The sequence below is a fragment of the Cyanistes caeruleus genome, chromosome Z (assembly GCF_971803275.1).
Source record: "Cyanistes caeruleus chromosome Z, bCyaCae1.hap1.1, whole genome shotgun sequence".
Classification (NCBI taxonomy): Eukaryota; Metazoa; Chordata; class Aves; order Passeriformes; family Paridae; genus Cyanistes; species Cyanistes caeruleus.
This window is the reverse complement of record NC_141732.1, coordinates 74,197,210-74,223,545: the sequence shown is the minus strand read 5'-3', so window position 1 is coordinate 74,223,545 and position 26,336 is coordinate 74,197,210. Positions and strand designations below refer to the sequence as shown.

The window sequence follows — 26,336 nt, the reverse complement described above, 5'->3', positions numbered from 1 at the left end:
AAAACCAAGGGAAAAAAAAAAACAAAAACCAAACAGTAAAGCCACACCAAAAGCTCTCCCCAAAGCTGAATGCATTGGATGTATTTCATCCTGTGCAGTTGACCTGTATTATTTCATCAGACTGTTAGCAAATCAAGACAAAGAATGTCTTAGGTGACCCACAGATACAATATTCAGTCACTGTAGTTGTTTCTAGTGCTGGATGTGTTCAGTGATTGATTGGGAGGTTTGTTGGCAAAGTATGAAATTCCATAGGGAAACCATGTTAGGAAAACACATGTGTTCATCTCTCCACTGCAGAGTAACATGGAGTTTGCAGAAATTGCCAGTGATTAAAGGTCTTTATATTGCTTGGCTGGCCAACAATCAACTCATTCATGCTGATTAATACGGCAATGAAGAATTTATTAAATTCACATTTTACTTATATTGCCATAATAAGGAAGCAGCAGTAAGTGTGTCAGGTTCCCCTCACCATTAGTACTGGAAGGCAAAGAAAAGGTTACACTGGCAAGTAAAGGAAGGTCTAGAGGTTTACCCCAGTCACAATGGAGCAAGATAGAGGAAGACAGATTGCCTTGAGACCATGCATTATGTCTGCTGACTCCCAGCTCAAAGGTGACCCAAATCTTGTGGCAGCAACCTTTGGATCCCTGTGCTCCCCATAGTTTAGTGCTCAGACTGGCACTCAGACCAGGCACTGTGTCCTGGGACACTGATCTGTAACAACCCCTCCTATCTTTTGTCCCACATTGGCAACCATCCTCTCCTCACTCTCCTGCACACCTGCCCACCCTCTTACCTGCTCACTTCCCCCTCTCAGCGCCCTCACCCCCTTCCCCATGTTCATTCTCAGTGATCGTTGCATGTACGTGCCTTGGCACCCTTCAGCTCATTAAGTCCCCTGCCTTGCCTCATGTTTTGACAGGTTTTGTGAGTTTTGACAATCCTGCCAGTGCCCAAGCTGCTATCCAGGCCATGAATGGATTCCAGATTGGCATGAAGAGGCTGAAGGTGCAGCTGAAGAGGCCAAAGGATGCTAATCGTCCCTACTGAAGGGTTGTGGGAACCACTGGATACAAAGCACTAGCACAGGTAACTGCATGGGGAAGGGGGTGTCAGCTACACCTGTAGCGTCTCTCTGTGTTGTAGACTCTCAAGGAGATTCAGCTCTGTGACTCTCTATCTTCTGCCTTTTTGACTCTGGCTAGAGCCACTCTGCTCAGACCCGCACCCACGCATAAACTAGGAAATGTTTGTGTGTGTGCCTCTCTAGAACAAGAGGTGAAAGGATGCTTACTGAGGGATAAGACAACTTTTTCATCCCAGGGGCATCCTGCATCTCTAGAATGTGTTTCTGGTCACTAGAGGAGAGTCAGCAGCTGTCCTGATTCCCCTTGTTCAGTGAAAGAGAGCATTTCTGGTGCTTGAAGAAAATCTGCAGTTAAGAGGTGGGACTGGGCTGCAGTTTAATCCCAGGTGACTGGACTGGGACAGTGTCTGTCTCAATAGCTCTGTGTTGCAAACGTTTCAAAGCATTCTTCATTCTCCATGCAGTACAGTCTGTATCCAATTCCATCTCAGCATAATAACTTAATGTAAATATGTCTCTCTGAAAACCAAATAACCCCTGACTTATTTCTTCACAAACCCAAGAAATTAATAGAAGGATCCATGTTCACTTCTTGGTCAGTTGTTTTAAACTCCTGTGTGTAGATAAAACCCAACCAAAGCCAAGGAAGCTTAGCTGAAGTAAGGACCTGGGTTCTCATTTTTAGACTCATGTGCCATGTATTGCTGGAAAGAAACCAGCTGGATGTCCCAAGGGAACTTCTAATACATGTAACAACACCAAAGATATTATAAGCCACAGCTTGTTTCATTGGAATCCCAACCTACCACCAATAACAAAAATGAAGATGTTTCCAAAAATGGAAATATTTTCTACCACTGTCTGTCTCTTTCATTTTTTGAGAAACAGAAATATAAACCCCTATGTGTTTGTTTACAGAGACAGGAAGTCTCCCTTTTGTTAAAACTGTTCCACACCAGAGATTCCCCAATAAACTCAGCCCCTAGGGAGGCCCTAAGCAATTTGTACTCCTGAATTAGTGATAAAGAGATTGGTTAGGTGACCTTCCTATGTCATTTCAGCAGTAATGTCTAAGATTCTGTGATTTTTATTCAGGCCTCTTTTGGTTCGTCTAAGACAGGCAGGAAATTCCTACCTTCAACTTTCCCAAAAAAAACAGAGTGTTTTAATTTTTCACTGCGATCCCAATTATCTTAAAAAAATATATTTTTCCAGTCTTCAGAGCAGTATCCTTTCCAGTGAGAATTCAGGACTGGGATCAAAATTCCTTTAAAAGAGGTGCTGCACTGAAGACAGCATAAAGGAGATTAAGAAACCTTTCAGTAAACATATTAAGGTGCATATGCAGGAAACAGCCTCCACAGCTTAGAATCTCCTTTATATGTGACTATATGAAGATAACTGTCAATGCATTTTCCCCCTTCAAAAACCTCTTTTCTTTTCCTTGCTTATGAAAAGGCCTCTTGGAAGCTTGAAACCAAAACATGTTGCCATATCCAAATGCTTTTTGCTTCATCACACTGGCTTTTTTTCTGCAGGCTTTGCTGGGGGAGAGCTGGGGGTGCATGCATGCAATTGTGTTAAAGCAGGGGCTGCCTTTGCCAGGGAGGTTTTCTGTCACACCTGCAAAGGGATCAAGGGACACAAAGGTCTCCCTAGTTAGGCACCAGGCTTTCTGTCTCAGCACAGCTGTGCTCACTGAGGGTATGCTTGTTTCTCTGGTGGTATAAGATGCAGGGCTGTGGATATCTGTGTTGTTCGAGATTCACCAGTATGAGTCTACGGTGCTTTTCACTGTCGTGGTTCATCATGAAGTGCTCTGAGGTCTCAGCTTGTTTCCCACAAAAAGATTACTCACTAGTAGGACTAAGACTTGTTGCTTGGGTATTTTTTCCCCCAGTAACTTATATAAAAAGGAATCAGCAGGCAAAATGGTAATTTAATTCCATATGTCTCTCTTAGAGAATTTTTTTCCTTTCCTGTGCTTCTACTAAGCAGAACAGTCTTGAAGTATTGCCTCTAGATAGCAAGCCCTTTAGCCTTCCTGACTTTTACTTTGGCTTTAGTACTCTGCTGTCCAGAAAAATCATACTGTTTTTACCACCAGATCACTTCCACCCTTGGCTTAGAGAACCTTGTTTAGAGACCCTACCAAAATGTACCTCAGAGGTATTGCTCTCTTGCATTCTCACACCTTGTTGAGCCTGTTGCAAGAGCCATACCCAACTTTTAGCAGAAAGGAGTTCTTCAGGAAAAAAAGTTTTATATATGTGTTTTTCCACCGGACAGAAGGAATTGCCTGAGTGTTTGTGGTCCCAGGAGGACACTGCAGGAACATTCCCCCAGGGGAGGATTTGGGTTAGCACAGGGAGAACCATGCTGCAATAGACTGGAAACCTGGTGACAGCAAGGTTACCCAGAGGGTCAGATAGGCTTAAACCCAGACCTCTCCTCAGCTCATCTGCCCCCCAGTGCTTGGGAACAGTGGTACCAGTGCTCTAGAAGCAGGCAGGATTCTCAGCCACAAAGGCCACAGGGCAGCTTCCCACCAGGGCTGGACAATAGTGACCAGCCCTCCGGAACAAGCCTGACCCAGATCAGACCAGGTCAGATGTTCTTGGCTCAGCAGTGTTACTGTACCCCCACTGCTGGCTTGATTTGCAACTTCCTTTAACTGATAGAAAGATAATAACTCAACCGTGTTTTTATCTATATTTTGGATGCAGCTCTTCAGGGTCTTTAATTCCAATTTGAAGCATGTGTATAACCATATTGACACGAGAGTAATTATTCATGTGCTTCAAGAGGATGCTCAAGAAACTTTTTAATTGGTTTTTTTCCAAAGAAGTGCTTTTTTCTATTAAATTAGTTTCAAAAAATAAGTTGCCAACAAAAACAACAGCAAAAAAAGCAGCACCCAGTTTGATATAATCTACCAGATTTTTTTTTTTGTTTCCTTAATTTAGAAAGAAAGGGCTTCACTAAATTTTAATTCTGGATGATTTTTTTATTTTTTTTTTTAAACTTATAAATCTCGTTCTTGGGACACAAGCAGTCTAGGCCACAATGATTTGAAGCCCTTTGTTTTCTTTGCCAGTGCTCTAAACTCGCTGTCAGGTACTGAAAGGGTCTCTGTGATGTGGAAGATAAGCCCAAAGCTGCAGCAATCAAAGCCCTGAAGAATTTGGATGGCAAAATGGCTGCTCCTGCTCTCTTTTTTCTTTATAATTAAAGAGGTGGTTGTAGGAAAAAAAAAAAAAAAAAGGAAAGAATGATGGGCTGGGAGAAAGCAAAAAGAGGAGGATCATTTGAGGCAACTCTGCCAAAATCAGTATATATTATATAGTATATAGTATATAGTATATAGTATATAGTATATAGTATATAGTATATAGTATATAGTATGTAGTATGTAGTATATAGTATATAGCATATAATATACAGTATATAGTATATAGTATATAGTATATAGTATATCTATTCTATTCTATTCTATTCTATTGTGTATATGGACGTATATATGTGTATGTGTGTGTATATATATATATATATATATAAAAAATATTATATTATATATTACCAATCCCCTCTCAGGACCAGGAAGCAAGGCCTCAGAGACACTCCATGTGCCTTTCAGATAGTAAATGCAGAAAATAATTGAGAAAGAGCCAACCTGAAACCCAGAGCTCCCTTGGGGGGCCATTGCTAGGAGCCCCCTGCCCTGTGCTGGGACACAGGTGCAGCCTGCAGTGCCTGGGGCTGTGTGTGAGCCCTGAGCCCACCTGGGCTGGGCTGGACAGGTAGGACAGCACTGCCTGGAAAGCTGCACAGCCCTTCCAGAGCTCAGGGCAGAACACAGAGCAGCCCAGGAGCATCCAGCTGATGGATCAATGAAAGACACAGCACACAACAGCCCTGAAAATCCTGTTCATTCCCCTTCTGTGGCTTCATTGCACCAACTGGCCACTGGCAAAGTGATGCTTTCCACCTCAGACAGGCACTCTGCTGCTGAAGTTTTGTTTAAAGCTGAAGGTGCAGAGAGAGACATTTGGGTGAGACTAACCCAGAGCACTGGCATGGAACTGAGTGAGACAAAGTGAGTGTGAGCGAGACAAAGTGAGCAAGGCAAAAGGGAAACAGAAAAGTGAAAAGAAAAAACAAAACAGAAAAAAGATCAACAACAAGATTTTTTTAGCTGTGCTCCAGAGTAGTGACAAAACATTAAAAGAATGCACTGCCCAGGCAACCTGCTTCTACAAAACACCAGGGGAAATAACATAGGTCAAAGCTCAAATAAGGAAAAAAAAAAAGATTTTCAGGTCCTTCTTCACTGCTTCTTGAACATAGAATGATATCTGGTTTATTGTAAAATGTCTAAAATACATGTTTTTGAAGCTGTCTGGAATAGGTGGTATTTTTACTCTGAGGAAATGTCTTTTTTTTTCTTTTTAATTGGAGTGTATATTTTACCAAACTGGAAAACTTTTCATTTCTTTCTTTTTCTTCCCTAATAACAGAAAAAAATTAAAACAACCTAAACTCTATTTAAAGATTATACTATCAGCCAAAAATAAAACAAAAAAGCAAAATTTCAAATAGCCATAAACAAAAATATGAGTGGAAAATTTGTCTTCCCTTGTCATTTCAGATGACTTCAATGCAAAGCCTAGTGAAAGTGTATTTTTTACTGAAATTTTTGTTGCTTATGCCTCCCAGATAGCTTTCTATTACGTCTTGTGAGAGGCTATTCTGCAGCTGCATTGATCTCACTGTTTTCTATTAGGCTATTCATCTTGAGTTTCATTCCAAATATCCTTTCTCAAGATAAAATCCCATTTCTTGTAGTTATGCCTCCTACAATCATGCTAACCAGCTCCTCTTCCACCTGCACAGATTATTGTTGTTTCCCTCTTTTAGTCATCACTTAGATCATTTAGGACTTGCTTACATTATGGAAATTTGCACTAGTATAATTGCATCAAAACAGTACTCCAGCACAAGCTTTAATATGAGTGAATAAGGAGAGAAAAAAAATCAGCACAGCTTAATTTTGGAAAGTCTGTTCAGGTACTGGAAAAACATCACCTCAGCCAATATTTTTTTTCTGTTCTTTGGATTACTTTTGTTTTTCATTTCCACTGACACCTGTGATTAAATTAAGCATCCCTCACTGTGTTTGCAACCCAAACTTTGTGCTGTTGTGCTTGTACTGAGAGAATGGAAGTGAATTTTAGTGGGGGAGGCTAAAACAGAACTCCTAAGGGTGTTTGCAATACTGACAAGGAAATCCTTTATTTTTCTGTCTGATCATTTTTAACCTTCCGTCTTTCCATTTAAATTACTGATAACTTTATTATGGCAAAATTCTCATGTCTGTTCTACAAACCACAGTTTCAATACCAGAGCATGCAAAATCCCATTTTCTAATTATTTTATTCTAAGATTGGCACACAATATAATGTACTGATGGAAAACGACAATAATTAATTACTGCATTTACTCCGAAATTACAATCAGTAATTACTGCTCTGAGACTGAATTCCATTCAGCAATATTTGGAACTTGTTCTTCCTCAAAGCAGGGCAGCTTTTCAGGAGTATTGCTGTGTTTGCATCTAAATGAGTCCATGTAGGTCACTAACGGATCCCTGCTATTTGTCATGGGAGTGATAGAGCAGCACAAGGCAATACCACAACACTCTCCCTCAGTTTGGAGCAGGAATTCTTCAGTAAAACTCAAGTCCCCATTTATTTTTTTTTTTTTTCTAAATGTTAGATAATGTAAATACTTCAGAATTAAATAATAGATACTGCAGCAGCCTCCCACTTCTCATCTTGCTGTGATACTCTTGGCCCTGGTGCTCTGGAGTAAACTTCTGGAGAATTGTGAGAACTTTTGCCAAAGACTCAGCCAGCAAAGAGCCTTCTGAGTTTTTCCTTATATATACAATACTGTGAAAAAGACCAGGAGCTTGTTATGGTGATGCCCTCTTCCAAGGCTTCCAACAGCAAAGCCTCCAAAGCTCCAGGGTTGACTGAAGGGTGGTAATTTCATATTCAGCCACCTGACCAAGATTAGTGTGAGAGATCATATGGACAATGTCACACAAATTACCTGAGCAAGTCAGATTTTAAAGCCTTTCTGAGCTCAGTGTAAGCTTCAATTGCCTCTGTTAATGGGCAGCTGCAGTAACCTGAAAACAGCAGCCTTTGAAGGAACATTTTTACTAGGTTCATTCAGCCCAGAGATTTGCTGGGCCAGTGCATGAGGGCCTGTGACTTGAAGGAAAATCAGAAAATACAAAAAAAGGAAGGAGTAGGCGTTTGAAACAGCAGTGATTTGAAATGAGAGCCAAAGAGATGGAAAAACACAGGAGTCAGCCATAGCCAAATTTTTTGTTCAAGCAGCAGCAGCAGCAGCAGCAAACACTGACAGAATGAAATAAAATATGTACAAAACGAATGAGAGAAGGCAAAGACCCCCAGTGAAAGAGGACTGTGAAAATACGGGATAAGTCCTAGAAACAAGCACAGCCATTCTTCTACAGGACCTTCAAACAAGTTACAAGTCAGCAAAATCCATTGGTACTGGGGCTCTAGGGAGACCAGTGCTCACTAGTGAGCAAACAGGAAACAGACACGTTATCAATTTGCAAATCCTGCTCAGGGAGAGAGCAAAGACAGGTCTAGAACTACAGAGATGTTCTTCTCAGATGGCCCCAAATTTGAAGACAGGTAGAGCTGTCTCTGGTGTGCTCAGTTAATACAAACATCAGCACCAAGAACATGGGTTTTTGTCCAGGTAAATATGAACAGTATAGGCCAAAGGCAGGGCACAGCCCTCCAGGTCTAAGAAGAAGGTTAAAACCTTCTTCCAGGAAAACTGAAAATTCACAATGGAATCAGAGTTATGAGTCAGCCCCAACATGTGGTTCACAGGACTCAGGTCACTTGTGCAGCACTGATCAGTAAGCTGAAAATGATCTGATTTTTTTGTCACTGACCTTTGAAAGCTATTGCAGAACCATGAATTGAAGCTCTATGGGTAGTGTTTGGCACTTACACTGTAGAGATAAAGAAAAGGGAGGCTAAAAAACTCCATGAAATTTACTCTGCAGGGGAAAACTGCTACAGGAGTTGGCAAGAATCTTAATAAGGGGTTGCAGAGTACTCCATCAATGTGAGCACCTTAAATTGATGTCCTTATGGTTTGGAAGGCATATACAATCAGCTGCACTAGAACACTGTTTCTCGTTCCCACGGTTATACCCAGTGATATATCAAATGCAATAATTGAATATTTGAATAATTCATAGGTACTGTAACTTCGGCCAGATACAAGTGAATATCAAAACTCTGGTCTCTGAAGTGTTTGATTCAGCTGTAGCACAGAATTGAAGGTTTACAGTACAAACCCTGCTTCTCAGGTGTCTTTCATCCTGCCCTGTGACTGCAGTTAGGAAAAAAAAAAAAGTTTTTTTTTCAAACGGTTCATTTTTCCACTTAGCTGAGCTTCATCCAACCTTTTTGAAATATTGGGTAGAAGGCTGAGCTGGAGGGGAAAGAAGAACAGCAGTCAAGTCATTTCCCAAGCAAGAAGCAGAGTAAATGAAAACTCAGTGCTCTGTCTGGAAAAGTACTAACCACAACCATGATCGGGCTAAGTTCTCAGGCAGCGTCAATCACCAGCTCCTCTGAAGCCAGTGAAGTGACACTGATTTATGGCAGCCAAAGATTCAGGCCCACTATTACTTATTTAACTCTAAATGTTCTCCTAGCAGAGATGTTTCAATTATTTGCAGTTCTAGAGGGAGATGCAATATCTCCATTCTGGTTGCTCTAGTCTTCTTAGAGCAGAGATGCTAGGGAATGATCATGCCTACCTCCAAATATCACCATGGCTCATTTTAAAAATGCCTTTTTAGGATAATGACTAGCAAACAGAAGAAAATCTCTTGTAGTCATGGAAAGCTGCAGCTCCACACTCAGTAATCCTCTTTAGAAAGCAGATTTCTCCCACTTATTGGAAGATACATTCTCCCTCCCCAGCTCTTCAGATATCCCTTTTTCCTGTGTAAAACAGATCCAGCAGCTGGGCTGCCTGAAGCATCTGTTCTATGCAGAGCAATAACACTCTAAAATCCTCACAGTGACAGGATGCCTACCTCTGAAATTTCTGGCTCTGTGATGCCTGGTCCTTGACACCAAAGATATCTTTTGGTTGATTTGGTTGTGTTGGAGACCGCAGCTGTCATGGTAGACCCTTAAAAGTAGGTTGTTTCAAAAGGAAACAGCTTTTCACTATCTTGATTTCTAAGGATTTGGAAACAATTGGGTCATTAAATCCATGGCCTGTGCAGTCAGCTAAAAATTTGTCTTTTCTGGATAAGATGCTCTATTTTTCTCTACTCTCTTGAAGCATCTCCACCCATGAACAGAGATTGCATCCCATTTGCTGTGATGTATCACAAGTGAATGCTTTCCATGCTCTTTATTTTCCTCTGTGTTTTCTCCTTGCATGGTACATATTTCTCCATCATGGCAGATTGGACACCGGGAAAGGAAACCAGGCAGGCAGCCCAATGCCAGCTGTAGGAAACTGAGCTCCTACATGTCAGCTCTAAGGGATTTGGTGCTTTCTGAAGGGGGTTTGTTTGGGCAGCTCCTGCCTTCTGCTCAGCTTACAAGGGCATTGTTTAGCACAGACCATACAGACCTTGTTACACAAAATCCCAACAGGAATTCCTACAGACCTTGTTCCCACCGCCCATGAAGTGTAATGCAATTCAGAGAAAAGTGTAGAGATCACCATCAGGAGTAAAGGAATAGCTCACACCTGGAGAAGCATTCCTACATTTAAACCTGAATGGAGGAATTAATGTCCTTTGATGGCTTTGTTGAGGAGCATGCTAACGTGCTGTTAGTAATTAGGAATGGCACACAGACTATTCCTAATGGCACCGTGGTTATCTCTGGGGTCTTTTCTCTTTCAGCACAGACCCACTTCCTGACAGCCTGACTTCTGGTACTCACCTGGGATTCCTGGAAGTAACCTCAGGATGCCTCTTAGGATAAAAATGCAAATAATTTCTTTCTTCAGAAATGCTCTAGAATAAATGAGTTGTCCTGAGGTTCACAGGTACCTGAAGAAGTGCTGGGCCTGTCCTTCACCTGGGGAAAGAAAATAGGCTTTAAGGTAGTGATGATGATCTGTGCCAGCTAAAAAGGCTTGCTGTGGGATTTGGCCACTTACACTCAGGGAGCAGAAATCTTCTGCTTTTTCTCTTCTAATCTTTCAAATTGCCTCTGTAATTTTTTCCCCAAGTTGTGTGTGCTCAGTGTGTTCTGTCGATGTGAGAAGTGGTAATGTCACTCAGCTAGGAATTTTATGGTTCACAGAAGGCAGGATTTGTATTGAGATAGACAGATAGATGCATGTCTGGTGCCTGCACACAATGTATTACAGAGATTGATCCAAAATTTCAACACTAAAATCCCAAACGATAGACTGAGGGAATCTCTGTCTGGGAGATTTCAGATGGATTTTATCTCTTTTTTTTCTGATTAATACAAGCCTTTAAAAGCATATCACCCCTGTCCCTTTTCCCAAATAGTTGGAGATCAGAGTAAAGAAGGTTCAATAGCAAATAAGTAGTCTACATTTTCTCAGGTGTCAATGTAAAGGAGGTCAGACATGCCATACTGGGAAGGGAAGGATGTACAGTTAGAGTAGTCTGGTGTGCATTCAGATCTGGAGTGCTCATCGTGACAAAGGAGGAGGTGAATCCTGTAGCCCGTGCAGCTGGTGAACTCAGGGCAGGTAGCAGTGATGCTCATGTCCCCCTGACCAGCCAGGCTCAGGGCCACACAGAGATCTGGGCTCTCCCTGCACATGAGAGGGAAATGGAAAGGAGCAGAAGTGCTGGCTGATGGGAGCAGTAGGGACACCATCCTGCCAAGCCGCCTGCGGAGCCTGGAGCTGCCTCCTAATGAAGGCGAGCGGCTGGTCACAACTGGAGGCGAGCTGTTCCCCATTTGTTTGTGCTCCTCAGAGTGGCAGGGATCCGCTCTCCATCAGAATAATCCAATTGAACAAAATGATTCATATTAGCAGGCACATCTGTCTGAGGCCAAAGCAGAACCCTGGTGTTAGTTTAATAAATGGCGTTCATTAAACTCAGCTGAAAATATAATCTGGAGAGACTGATGGGGTGAACAGAGCAAAGAATAAGCAAAAGGAGTTAGCAATTATCAGATGTCATTTGTTCTACTGGTACCACGGAATTGGAGCTTGTTTGCTGAAATCTTAATTTCATTTTGCTGAGGCAGAATCCATCAGAGAAGCTTATGCTGCAGCTATGATTCCTGTTTGTCAGCCCTTGGTAGGAAATGTGGCATTTTTCTTTCCTGCTTTTCTACCAGACAGAGCTCTGAAAGAGCACAGAACCCAGCAGAGAGCCCAAGGACAGGAAAGACAGAGGGAGTAGCCTTTTCTTTGCCATGAAAAGACTTCTGAGTGAAGTTCCCTGTGCTGCAGTGGAGACAACATGGGCAGTGCCTTGGGACAGGAACTTTGGGTATTTCTAATGTAGCAGAAGCCATAAATGTTCCCAGCTCCTCTGCCATCTCCCCTCCATACCAAGACAGTGTATGAACACTTCTCATTTGACTTCAGGAGCATTTTACACTCTAGAGGGTAGGGTCCAGTGTTTCCACTGGAAAATGTTTCCTTCTTTTCAGACTACATAAAGGTTAGGTTCTTCTTGGTGGTCAGGTCAGGGAAAGTCCTACAGCTGTGCACTGGTGGCTGTCCAGGGCAGCACGAGGGAGGAGGCACAGGCACGGAGGTGCTGAAGGCACATCCAGAGCTTAACCCTGATGGTCTGGGGCTGCCTCCTTCAGGCCCACCTCTCACCCTGCTCCAGCTCAGCCAGCTGTTTTATCTGGCATTAACATTCCTGGCCATAAGTCTCCACACAAAACACTGAATCCAGAGGGAGTGCTCTTAAGAGGGAGAGCTGCCTTTCCCAATTTCTGCTGAGCAGAGACAAGCTTCTTGGGACTGACTTACAGAATGGTCAGCATTCGAAGACTGGCTGGACAGCCTGTTTCTTGCCTATTGCTTTGGTTTTGTTTAGTTTTAACTTGTCCCTACGGGTATTCAAATGGTCCTTGGTGTGCTCCAGGGGAAGGCAAGAGAGGATTTTATATTTATAGACTTGCCAGAGCTATCGAGTCCTAGCCAGTTAGAAAAAATCAAAAGAATAATGGAGGAGAAGGGAAAGCTTGACCTCATGAGCTTTCAGCGTTGATTAGTTTGTTGGTGTCAGGAACCTTTTCTTGTTCAGGGCGCACTAACTGTGAAATAACTTTTTTCCCCCTACTCTTTAATCTGTCTCCTGTATTCCCAAGGGGAAGGAGGAGCCAATACCTGCCTTCCTGGAGTTCTTGCTCAGAGGAAGCAAGTGTATGGACTTGCACACCAGCAACGAGGGGCTGGTGGGCTCAGGTTTTTTCCAACATGCATCTTCTTGGTGTGCCCTCTGGCAAGAGGCTGAACACCTTCAATTTCACTCAAAACTGTGTAAGAATCAGAACATGAGCTTCTCTGGAGATGGTCAGAGATTCTTCTCACCCTGGTGAGCACAGAAGAGGGAGGGAGAGTTACAGAGATGGGCAGCATCTTTCTGATATTTGCCCTGGATTCCACCATCACAATCAGGTCTCCTTCACAACCATGGAAGTGGGTTAGACATGCACTGAATCCCACCTCCTGGGCACTACCATTCCTCACTCAGGTTAATCCTGAGCTTCTTGGCACAGGGAGGAACATAAAGGCTTAGGTCAATACAATCCTGTCTTTTCTATGAGACTGGTGAGAAACTTGCTGAATTTGCTAGGTTCAGCTCTGTGGATCAGGCAGTGATAGCACTCCCAAGCCAGCTGCAGGCACAAGGGGACATGCTTCTTAAGCACAGGCTATCTGAGGTGACAGTGAACCAGAAACCCAAAGAACTGAAACTGATCAGACTCAACTGGATGCAAATAGAATTTGGGATTTATTTTCAATACTCTTTGCAAAGTGCATTGAAGTAATCTTATGAACCAGACATCATGGGAATCAGCACATTGGTTTTCAGTGCTTTCAGAAAAAAATTGTTTTGTTTTGGATTTCTTTTTAAATTCTCAGACAAAAAGTTTTGACTATTTTTAAACAGTGATAATGTTTGACTGATCACCTGCATTTTCCACCCAGAAAGGCTTTGAACAAAAATGTGATCCAGTTCTAAATTAGAATCATATAAATACCTCAGCTATAGCAGTGAAATGAGTCACAGGCATAAGTCACATGCATAAGTGTTTTCAGAATCAAATTCTGATACTAAAATTCACCAAGAGATGTGAATTCTTCATATGGAAACCACTCCAACTACATGGTGGGATTCTTGTCTTATCTTTCTCCAACTCAGAAAGACTTATCATCCCCTCAGCAAAAGTATCTTCTTTCAGAAACTTCATACAGAATTTGGCTTCAAGAATGTTTGTGGGACTTTTAACAAAAAATTATGATTATTTAATAATTAATAGAACTATGTAAGCTTATTGAGTCATCCTGGACTTTAATCAATTTGAAATATTTGGGGCACCAATTTCCACCTTACTGCTCCTTACTGGAGGTACATCAGAGCTTTAGTGCAATTAAAACGAAGCAGGAAATATTTTTAGCTAATTGCACTGTGCACCTTGAAGGTAATTTGAAGCTGCAGGCAAAAAAAATAAAATATCAGGAGGAGTAATTGAGTGCTGCAAGCTGGGAGTATGTGTTTCTGGCTGCATTCTGATTTAAAGGGATATAGAGACTGGGCAGGGAACTGAACAGCTTTGCTAGAAGGAGAGTGAAATCTCACCTCTGGAGAAAAGTGCCGGTATCCATCACAGGCCAGAAGACCCAGCAGCCCTGCCACTGGCACAGGACCAGCTTTGAGAGGGTAATTGGAGACCATGTCCCTGAAAAGGGATGTCAGGCTGGGAGAAGAGCTGGGGTCTCCTCCTTTTGGAACCCCATGCACAAGCACCACTCCAACACATCCCTCCTGTACCTGGTGCGCAACTACAGACCAAATTCTTACCCCTCCCTGCCTAACAGGCGGCTGTAGGCTTTGTTTCTTATGGCAGATACTGGAGCCACTGGTGGGGTGTATCAGGCAACCTCCTGGGAGGGCACAAGCAGCTTAATTGTACCTGCTGAGATCTTGGACTTGATTAGGGTCTTGATGTCATCCTAGGGGTCTGCTGAGGAAAGCAAGCGGGGAGCAGGATCTCCATCTAACTGTCAGCAACAAAAACAGGAGAGTGCAGCCCTGGTTTCATCAGCATTTGGAGAAGGTCTAGTCAATCTAAAAGGGGAAAAAGCAGAAACAGCGGAGACCGGGCACAGAGGCTTTCTTACAGCTTCCCAATTAGGCTTAGTTCTCAGCCATGTACATTTTTTTAATTAAACTGTTGGTACAATGCTCAGGAGGTAGAAAACTCCTTGAGGCCCTCTTGTAATAAAGAACCTTTCACTGTATGCAGAAAGGCAAGCTTAATTTCCTCTCCCACCTAATATTCACCTGCAGCAAAAGCAGGGGTGAGCACTCTGTATGAGGCAGGATAAATGCTCCTCAGGGCACAGGACCCACTGATTCAGCCATTGGGTGGGAAAGAGGTTACAGCCTCTGCTGCAAAAGTAGACATTTAACACTCATTTGACCTTTACCATCACTGCTTCCCAAAATGACCCGAGATCATTGCACTGATCTTTGCCTGCACAGCCCTTGATCGGCAAAACAGAGCTGAGAGAGGACAAGAGCCTGGCTATGTTCACATGAGCAAGTAAATTCTGTGTGTTGCTGAGGAGGGTGGTCAGGGCTGTGACTACTCGGACCTTACCAAGCCCTTGGTTGCTCCCAGCTGCAACCTTGGTGGTGGGCAGAGCTCCGTCCTACATCCAGCCCACCCTGAATCCCCACTGTGCCCAGCCCAGCCTTCCTCCCACCACACACCTCCACATCTTTTTCAGAGCACCCCCACCACCCCTGTGGCCCCCACCACCCTGAGGCCACCTCTTCTGCCACTGCTTGGGGGCAGAGTGAGAAAAGGCAACACTGCTCAGGGAGCCAGTGACATTTTCTGACTGCCCAGGCTGACTTCTCCAGGAGCAGCTGCTCCCTTATGGTGCTTTTTCATCCGCTGCTTGAGACTAATGGCTCTAGAAAAATAGATAAATCAGAGGTGACACAGCTATTGCTGCTTGACAATTTTTCATCAAACAAGCTGGTGGAGGAGGGGATGACCAAAAAGTGACATTTTGACCAAACTGGATGTCTCCGCAGAAAATTTTCATTCCAGTGGATTAAAAAAGAAATGCAAACAGCACAAAAAACATAACTGTCTTGATTAAAAATGTTGGCCTTCAAAACACTAAATTCCTGTTAAAAATGGACTGGTTTTTAGATTGATTTAAAAAAAAGGCAAAAATTAATCTATTTCTCTGGCAACCTCTCCCACCCCAGACTTGTTTTGTTTATTAAGTAAAATATTCACAGGAAAGAAAGACAAAATAATGACAATTTTTCTCCAGGAAATAATTGCCATTTTTCAACTAGCTCTTAATGTAACAAAGTTAAATGAGAGCAATCCTAGTAACAACACTGCACAGCAAGTAAGTCATTCAATTATTTGAAAGAAGGGCATTGCAATTTAAGAGCTAATTTTTATCATCACCTTAAATTTAAAAATGGGAAAAATGAGGCAGGACATCAAGCATATTAAAAAAAAATAAAAAATAGAGAAAACATTAGCATTTTAAATGCTGGACTCCCATCTTCCTGTTAGATCACATTGGCTTCTCTGTCTCTGTGTGCGTGCAATTGTCTCTGTTGATACGTATGTACATGTAATAACCCTGTTCATATACATATGGATATGTTGGTGTGCATTCTCATGTATATAAAGATTCATATGTACAATCTGTCTGCTTTTTAACCTTCAGATGTTAGAACTGAAGCATCTGACAAAAATATTATTCCCCCTCTCCTCCCCCCAAACAAAAAGTCACACCCCAAGAATCCAGGTAAATGTGTTGATGTCTGGTATAAATCATCAGGCTTCTTTTAATCCCAGCATGGATGCAAAGTCCCCTTCACCGCACTGCCCTTCCCACTCTAACACATTTGGGCTCCTAATCTTGGGTTTACCACACAGTCTGAGCAGTGGTTGTCATAGGGATGGAGTCAGTTTTGGAGAGCCCTGCCTCCGTTTTCCACCTCTGCCAGGCAGTCCAGGCAGGAGCTGGGGAAGGGGGGGAATCTCTGTGGGTTGGTATCCAGCAGCACTGGAGGCAAAAACAGAGAGGGAAATTGCTATAGTAACAGTGCAAAAGGCAGGGGAGAAAAACACAAGCTGGAATTTTAATAATATTGATCAGTTTCAGAGGCAATAGCTGTGAAGATCTATCACCAGCAGCAAAAACATCTCCAGCTCCTTGCAGTAGGTGTGCATGGCCCCAGGCTCCAGCAGACAGAGGGACAGGATCCTGAGTGCAAAGGCACATGTGTGTGTAAATGGAGATTAATGTATGTTGTGTACATTATGGAGAAATGGAGATTAATGTGTGTATAAAGGTGAAGAAGTTGGCATATGCCATGATCAGGGACTTAAGTACGAGCACAGGAGGCTGCCACTTCCTACTGAAGAAGTGAAGGTCTTTGAGTTCCATCAAGGAGAAGAAAAGACAAGAAAAATGGTATAGAGATGGTCAGAGGAGACTTGACTTGACTTGACTCAGGGGAGAAACACAGTGGAAACAATGTGGAACTAGAGGCAGTAGATTTCTGTAGTGGAAGAAGAACCCACCATGATGGTGGCAGTGCTGGGAGAATTGTGTGGTCCTGTGAAGGGCACAGAGCACGCTTGTACCTGCAGCTGGCTGCATTTGCAGATAGACAGTGACAGCTCCTGTGGCACTCGCCAGGCAGTCAGGGACTGCTAGGCTTGTGCCACTTGCACAACCCTCTCAGGTCACCCACATGCTGTAAGGGTCTCATGGAATCATAGTACAGATTAAGTCGTAAAAAAGCCTCTAAAAGTATTGAATTCAATCATCAACCCAGCACTGACAAGTCCACCACTAAACTCTGGCTCTGAGCACCACATCTACACCTCTTCTAAACACCTCCAGGAGTGGTGCCAGCACAGCTTATCAAGACAGCCAGTTGCAGTGCCCAACAAGCCTTTCAATGAAGAAGCTATTCCTAATATCCAATCTAAACCACTCCTATTGCAACCCAAGTCTGTTTTCTCTTGCTCTGTCACTGGTTACCAGAGGGAGACTGACTCCCACCTGTCCTTTCCGATGGAGAGTGAGAAGTTCTCCCCTCAGCTTCCTACTGTGCTGAGCCCTGGGGAATACCACCTGCTGACCAGCCCTTGCTGGATGTCATTCCATTCATCAGCACCCTTTGGGCCCAAGCATCATCCTTTTTTTTTAACCAGGCAACAGTGCATCCATCCAAGCAGTCAGTTTCTTCTGGAAAATGCTGTGGGAAATGTTGTCAAAGGCTTTACTGAAGTCCACATTTAGATAGACACATTTCCAGCATTTCCCTTATCAGCTAAGCAGATCACCTTGTCACAGAAGGAGATCAGGTTGGCCAGGCAGGACCTGACTTTCATGAACTCATGCTGGCTGGGCCTGTTGCCCTGGTTGTCCTGCATGTGCTGCATGATGGCACTGAGGACAATCTGCTTCATGAGCTTCCCCAGCACTGCTGTCCAGCTGACAGACCTGTAGTTCCCTAGATTCTCCTTCCAGCCATTCTTTTGGGTGGGCACAGCACTGGCTAACCTCATCAGCTGGGACTTAGATGATTAACAAGAGAGCTGATAAATGATGGAGCTGCTTAGCAAGCACCTCTGCCAGCTCCCTCAGTACCTAGTACTACACTGCATGGGCCATGAGATTCTCCCACTGTGCAGAGCTTATCCTCAGAGTCCAGCCAGAAACTGCTGTTAAAAGCTTTACTGTGACAGAGGTGTTTGTAGCAATAGGTCTGCTGTGCTGACAGCACAGGTTGCAAGGACATGACTAGATTTATGTGTGTCTAACCTAGGCTTTAATTGAGATTCATTTCCCCTGATGGTACAGACCTAGGCTACAACTGTTCCCTTCACAGCAAGTCAGCCAAGGTCTTCATTGTAACCATGAGAGATATACTGGTTCTTTTTTGCCCATGTCTCACAGTCTTATCTGAAACAGAGCATGAGTGAATTGGGACCTAAAATCCCTGTGTCCCTCCACTAATGCTGTCCTAGAGTGATCTGCTCAGATGAAGATGCCTGCATCTTGAATTCCATCATTAGGACTTCAAACTCTTTTCTCTCTCCAGTGTTCAAGAACAGTCACAGGATGTTAGGCACTTAGGTGCTTCCAAAAAGAAGTTGGACATCTGCCAGATTTATTTGGCTATGGTTTGCTCAGTTGAGCAAGACCTTGCACATGTCCCTAGCGACTGCCAAAGCTTCTTCTCCTGTCCACTGACTAGGTACCTGCTGCAGCCCCCCAGTTTAGAAGAGCAGCTTCATTTGGTGTTTGAAATACAGACCCAAGTTAGGCAGACAGGATTACCACATGTAACTTTGGTTGTGAAAGAATATTTTCAAGTCGCTTTTTTTCTTTTTTTTTTGCTGTTTTTTTAGCCTCAGCAAGTCCCAATCCTTCATCTGTACATATATATGTTTATGTGTGTGTGGGTGTGGGTGTGTGTCATCTGCAGTGTCTGAGGGTGTCTCTGGAGGACAGGCAGAGGGATGGTAGCACCACCTCCAAAGCAGTGGTCACTGATTGACCTTCCCACTCTGCATGTGAAATATTTTCCTCAGTAAAATTATAGCAAAGAACCTCTCCCCAGCTTGACAGTTGCCTGGATCTAGCATCCATGTGTAAACCAACTACACTCCACTCCTGATCCTGCAGCTGGCACTATCCCATATTTCAGCCTCAGGAGTTGAGTGTTGTTGCCACTTCCCAGGAATAGAGCAGGATATTGTTTGCTCCACCAGATCTCTCCCATTCCTGTTGCCTCCTTTGTCCAGTCATTGAATCAAAGCCTGTTAACCCTTCCTTTTCCTGCTCGTGCAGCTGAGGTAAGGAAAGAGACAGGTCTTGCCGTGGTGGTGATGACAGCTCTCCTTCCTTCCTTCCCCAGCTGCTTGTTTTCCTGTGTTATGACATGGCCAGAAAGCCCAGAGGGGTAAGAGGGATGCTAGAGATCTTTTCCTCTTCCAGGAGCTGTACAGCTGACACTATTTGCTCTTGGGTACCTAGGGACACAAATGACAACAATTCTTCCCTGGGCCATCTTCAAAAGGACAGTTTTCCCTGTCTTGAATTGTGAAATAACTGTAGACATAGATCTTGCATCTGCCTTGGGGGTACAAGTCTATTGTCTTTGTCAAACCCCAGGAAGCTCAGGCTGACACTTCCAGATCATCAAAGGGCAAGACTTCGGGGCCAGACCATCAAGAACGAGTCAGCTTCAACCAAGACAGCAGCCAACTGTGGGAAAAGTGTGGAGCTGAAGCCAGAGCTCAGATCAGGGGCTTAGTTCAGCATCGTCTCTTGTCAGCTAAGCATAACTGCTGTAGCCAAGAAAGCATGTTTCAGTTCACAGAAGCAGTAAAGAAACCCAAGACAAACGAACAAAAAGCCAGGGAAAGAATTTTCGCTAGCCTGCATGCATGACTTCAGGATAAGAACTGCCAACAATATTCTTGTGACAACCCAACACAAGGTGAAATTTCAGTGTGTGCAGTGACTTTTCAGAAATAGGCTGCAAGGAGAGATATGAGCCCTGCCAAGGGGACAGAAAGGCAATACCTGAGGAACAGGGTGCAGAGCTGCTGACTGAGACGAGTGTATTGTTGTGTGCAGTGATTTTTGGTGTTTACTGAGGCAAAACTCTGTGGGCCAGTAAAGGGACATTTTCCTTCACAGGAAAGGAACAGGGTCTTGTAGCAACCAACCCCTGGCAGGTTTTATTCCTTTTCCTTTTTCTTTGTCCTTTTTTGTTTTCTTTTTTGCCTTTCTTTTCTGCTTCCTCCCCCTCCCTTCCCGTCCCCTCCCCTCCCCTCCTCTCCCCTCCCCTCCCCTCCCCTCCCCTCCCCTCCCCTCCCCTCCTCTCCCCTCCTCTCCTCTCCTCAAGTCTCCTCGTGCCTCCTCTCTCTCTTATCCCTTTTGTTCTCCATTATCTTTTCAATTCAAGGCCACAGCTAAACGCCAAAGGAGTAAACATCCTTCTTTTAATGATGTTGATTTAGGGACCATTGTATCATCCAAGTCCTCCTACAAGTCTGCTTCCCACCCCATACCAGCATTGCTGTTTCAGAGACCGCTGTCCTGTGAACTGCTAAATGGACGTGCAGCAACCAGCAGTAGCTGCTTTCCTTTTTGGTTTCATTTTTTTTGTTGTTGTTGTTTTGTTTGGATTTTTTATTATTATTTATTTTTTCTCAGTAGCCAAAGCCGCTCTTGGCCTATTACTCCCCCACGATTTTAAACTTGGGATACAAACCAAATCAGAGTGGTACCTGCTCCGGAGTCGATCCGAGGCAGCAGAGAGGCTCCCGGAGGACTCTGGCCAGCCATCCAGTGAAGCTCAGGAGGCTGGGGGTGGTGTGGGGAAGGCCGGTGCTAACAAAAGCATTCTGGTTGGCAGTGAATGTATTTATTTTCCAGACTCCGCAAACCGATCTGTGTCTGCGCTCATCCATTCAGTGCATGCTCTCCTCAACAGCCGCTGCATCACGCTCTGTTCCTGTTCGCTGTTGACCGTGTGTCCACATTTAAGTGTGTGTTTTATGTCAGTGTCTCTGGCTAGGCCTCCTCCATCCTTTATTTTTTTATTTTTTTTTTATTCTTCCTTACTTTCTTTTCTTCTTTTCCTTTCTTTTCTTTCCGTTCAGTTGGTTTGTTTTGCTCTCATTCTTGTTTCGTTTTCTATAGTTTAATGGCAAGTATTTCCATTAGAATTTTTTGATTGATGCTGTGTTTGTAACATTTTTTTTTTTAATTATTATTTTTATATATATCTTCTTTCCCCACCTTTCCCTTTTTCCACACTATATATAAATATATATATATAAAAAATCTTTTCTTCTTTTGTCATTCAATCAAATTCCAACCAAGAGCCAGTCAAATCCACCACAGTCTCGCGCTGAGCTAGGAAAAAAGTTCTCGTAATGACATGAAAGTGGAGAATACAGTTCCCCAGGCCGTAAGTTCAAATCAACTCGAAGTTGAAAGTGTGACATGATGGCGTCATGTAACAAGCTAAGAATTGGTTGCATGACATGCCGTCAAGTTTCGTGCAGGTGCCGTGATTGAAGCATTTTTCTTGGATGTTGTATCAGTTGATGATTGGCCAGTCATGATCACATGTGCCTTTTTTGACTTTGTGCTGCCACAATTTTTTGCTGTGCTCATTTTCGTTTTGTTTTTGGTGCTTGCAGTGGTTTCTTTATTTGTCGTTTGATTTCTCGTCAGCGTTTTATGCTTCTTTAGATGTCACATAGAAGGAAAAAAAAAAAAGATGGATTCCTAATTCTTTAGAAAAAAAAATGGGATTGTTGTAACTACAGATAATTTGGAAAAAAAAATAGAGAGAAAAATGTGTGGTTAATTTTTTGCACTGAAAATCTTGTGATTATTTTTTTTTTCCGGAGAATTGGGGCCTTTTTCAATTGACACCTTTTTTTTTCCCTTAGGATATTTCAAATCACTTTCTAAAAATTAAAAAAAAAAAAAAAAAAAAAGAAAAAATGGAAAAAACGGAAAAAACAAATCAAAACTAAAAAGACTAATGATAGTAATGGTAGTTTGCAAACTATAGCTATCAAAAAAAGCAACCCCAAGAAAAGCCTCATTGTATGTCTTTTCAAGAATTCCTAATTCTAAGGTGCCATATTACAGCAACTCCAGCAAAAATTAATTGCTTAGAGGGAGGGAGGGATCGAGTGGGAAAAAAACCCATCCAGATCAAAAAAGCAAAATGCATCTTTTTGTTTACAACTGAAAAAGGGTCCTTGACGAGTGTTTTTTATTTTTTTATTATATTATTATTTTTGGTGTTGTAATTGTTTAGACTGCTGTGTACGGTTTGCTGTTTGTTGAACCAACAGTGTGAAAACCTGCCAGCATGGATTGATATTCCGCATGACACTTTTCCACCAGAGTGGACCTTTTGCAGTTTCTAAGTTTCTTGATGTAATAAATCACCAAGTGTATAAGAAGAACCTGCTTGCTAGAAGGAGATAAGAGCTAATCCTTAATGATTAAGCATCCTACTTAAATGTCAAGCCTAGTCGGATCATGATTATATTTTTTTTTTAAATATTTTTTTTTATTTAAGAAATGTTAGCTTTACCTTTTTTTTTTCCCAAAAAAAAAGTTTATTCCAATAGTCTTTTTTATTTAACCTCCTGTAAATTGCCTGTTCAAAGTCCTACTTTCTGACATTCACAGAGGAGTAGATGTTATTGGCAGCTACATCTCCACAGAAAGCTCATACACTGTCAAAGATGGCACCCCATTAAAATAAAGAACTACCCTTTCCTGATGCCTTTCACCCTACAAAAGCCTGCCAAGCAAGATTGTGATCTGGCACTGCAAAGCAGCACTTAAAAATAATTAAAATGCTGCTGTTTCACATGTGTAGTGATACAGATTTACATAGGCATGACCTAATATTATTTAGATTTATTGTTATTATTATTATTATTATTATTATTATTATTATTATTATTACTACTACTACTACTACTACTACTACTACTAGGAAAAATTGTGTTTTTCTTATCATGATCGTGACTACCTTGCTTACTTTGGGTTTGATCCGGTTCCCACTGAAGTCAAGGGGAATCCTTCTGTTGATGTTAAGTGGGAGCAGAATCAGAGCCAAGGCCTTCAAAAGCAAAACACCAAAGCAGAAGCCCCATCCTGTCCCAATGGAAGGGAGAAGAAAACATCCATTACTTTCAACGGGAGCAGGATTGGGCCCAAAAGAACAGGCTTGATTTTAATTTCATTTTCATTTTTAGGTCTTTTTTTCCCCCCTCCTGTCTCAAATATTCCCCCCCACACCTTCCCTACTTCCCCCTCCCCTTTTTGATTTAATTTGCAATGATCTTCTTCATTTTTTAGGGCAGCAGCTGAATGGGCCACATTTAGAAAAAAAAAAAAAAAGTATATATATATTAAAAAAAAAAGTGAACTGTTGGATTACACCTTTGACATATCAGCAAATATCAGTCAAGCTGAAGACTTCAGACCTATTCTCTCTTTGATTGTTTAGACTGTAACATTTCTTCAAGAAAAGTATCACATCTGCTGACTTCGAAGGACATGCGCTTGAAAGCAAACAAACACATAAAGTAAAATCAGAGCAGGAGGAAGATGAACCGGGATTTCTGAAGAGACACTGATATCACCACAGCGGCTTTTCTTCAAACAGGAGATGCAAACCTGGATTCTGGCAAAGGAGTGCCTGTTTGCCACCAAGGATGCGGTTACCATGCGAGACCCATGGTAACAGTCACTGAGCATCTTTATCTGTCATTCCTTAGCTATATAGGGACCAAAGGACAAAACTTTTTACCGCAGACTTGTAGCTGTATGTAAAATATGGAAGTTCTTTCCTTTTCTCTGAGCTGTTCCTAAAACAGTTTTTGAGAGTGATTATATGAAATATGTAAAACCTAAAAAAATAAAAAATTTAAAAAAAAATTTAAAAAAACACAAAAACACCAAAAAAAAACCCACAAAAAAAAAATTACAAACGCTTAAATGCTTTTAAAATGGCAAGATAATAGTTCTTTGATACTTTGGGAGGTTCTTTGGTTATACATTAATTAGAGTCTATGAAGCTTTCATATGGTTTTCTGTATAATACGCAAGGATTGCGTTGTTAAAGGCAGGTAAGATGGATATCTATGAAGAGCAAAAAAAAAGTAAATAAATAAATACATAATTAAGTACATAAAAAGGCATAGAAAAGAGAAAGGAAAGATGGTTGATATTAAATGGAAAACAAAAAGGTTTGTAAATGCTTCTAACTCTCCCCATTTAAAATCCTAATAGTTGTACAGAATTTAAAAAAAGAAAGTTTAAAATACCTATATAATAGAAAAAAATTAGACAACATAAAAATAAAAAAAAAACAAAAAAGCAAAAAAAAATAATACTACATAGAAGTTAGCGTTAATGCTAAAAACAAAGATGTTGTAGAACTGTAATTTTTGTAGAGTTTAGATTGAGCATAAATTCCTACTCTCTGCCAATTGCTGTTGGATGCTGTTATTTATTGAGGAGAAAAAGGAGAAAAATGGCTATTTTGGCAGCTTTTTTAACTGCAAGCATTCCAGCGATTAAAAAATAAACAAGACAAGACTCAATTCTGTAGACAATGCAAATGGGAAAAAAAAAAAACAAAAAAACAAAAAAAAAAAAAACAGCTGTCTTTTTATCAGACGTTAGTTCTAACTTGAACAACAAAACACAGCTAAACGCTTCATGTCTTCATGATCTGCTGTCCGCAAAATTCCCATCATCCTATGCTTCAGTAGCTTCCATATTTGCTCTAGAAACCTTCAGGGCAAGGGATTAGCCTAGTACCTTAATCTTAAAAAAGAAAAAAAAAAAAAAAACCTAAAAAAAACTAAAAAAACTAAAAAAAAAAACCTAAAAAAAAAAACCATAAAAGTAAACTAAAGAAACAATCTCTTTGAAGAATTTCTGAAACTGTTTACAAGGAATTTTGAAAAACAGGGGGATGTTTAAAAAAAAAAAAGATGCTGGCTCTGTTTTCTGTAAATAAATTTGCATATTTTGTAGGACTTTTAATTGTAATGATAGAGAAAAAACAAGGAAAACTATTTAATGAAAGCACGATATTTATCTTTGGTAAATGACTTTAGAGCAGTTAAAAATAAGACATTGCTTTAAAAAATCTGACTCAGAAAAAACAATGAATTATTTAAGAACACATATATTTTAAAGTATATCATATTTATTATAATTTATTTTCACAGTCTTAAAACTTGATTTACATAATTCTCACACTTGTTTGCATCGATTGAGCAGTGTGATAATTGTTTTTGATTATTTGGTTATACTCTTGTTTTTGGTTTATGCTCTTGTTTGTCTTTCTCAGTACTTTTTATCTCAATCTCAAACTTTCTTCTTTATTGTTTTTCCTTTTTGGTTTTATTTTCCTTTTTTTTGGTTGTGTTTTTTGTTTTTTTTTAATGTTAATTTTGATTACATATTGGGCCTGACCGTGCAGTCCTTACTCTTCCAAAACTCTCATGGGGATATAACGAGCATTTTGCCAGAGTAAGGACTGAAGCAAACTGAGCCCACAGCTAGGAAGTACAGATGTGTAACGCAGCTGCAGTTCCATACAACTGCTCTTTCACTCTCAATTCCCTAAAACTCCTTGTAATCTTCTGTAATTATTGAATGACGCTTTCCAGCTTAGCCCTAAATAAAGCACAGTTTAAAAAAAAAAAAAAAAAAAAAAAAAAGCCGTGTTCTTTACTTCTTGATGGCTTTTCTTAATGTGTTTGCTTTGAGAACAAAATGAATCTATTTCGACTCTTTCATTAATATACATTGTTTGAGTATCAGAACAAATCCCTTTGTTATATAAAACGTATCTCATTGGATTGAATTAATGACACTGTTTCATTTCATGTCTGCTTGATATTCCAGTGTGGTTTACCTTAAACCTAGTAGGTTAGAAGATCAAATAATGGTACATACAAATTAGTGTCATTGTAGCTCCCATTTGAAGCCTGTTGTTTGATTTCACACTCATGGGTTTTTCATGCTGATAACTATAGAGGCCAAAGCTCGGGACGTTGCTCCTTTTGCTGCTTTGGGAAAACCCTGTCAAATTCAGCAGTCTCCAGAGACAAAGCTCAATTTCTTCCTCAACATCCCTCACATCTTGTCTTTTGAATGGTTATTTTCCTTTCCCCTGAAAGGCTGTACCAGATCAGCTGAGCTGAGGTTGGGGCTGAGATCAGGAGCCTTTGCATTTTCTCCCTGATTCTTGCAGCCACATCTCCATTTGGACAAGTTGCACAGGCTAAATCCACCTCTAAATGAGACCAATGTGCTTGTCCATAAGTTGAACTCCATTGGA

The 26,336-nt window shown here is 41.6% G+C and overlaps 1 protein-coding gene across 16 annotated transcripts in view; it reads left to right on the top strand.

Moving 5' to 3' along the window:
* The window catches only part of CELF4 (CUGBP Elav-like family member 4), a 709,508-nt gene that overhangs the window by 669,744 nt on the left and 13,428 nt on the right, over positions 1 to 26,336 (top strand). For 12 of the 16 annotated variants that reach the window (XM_023944019.2, XM_086867310.1, XM_086867318.1 and 9 more), the window contains 2 exons: positions 929 to 1,095; positions 23,333 to 24,294. In XM_023944019.2, the coding sequence (XP_023799787.1) occupies positions 929 to 1,056 (128 nt within the window). In that variant the 3' untranslated portion in view covers positions 1,057 to 1,095; positions 23,333 to 24,294. Of the gene's footprint in view, positions 1 to 928; positions 1,096 to 21,319; positions 21,408 to 23,332; positions 24,295 to 26,336 lie in introns of those variants that run through there. The other 4 variants (XM_023944017.2, XM_086867309.1, XR_002869810.2 and 1 more) reach the window with 3 other exon arrangements.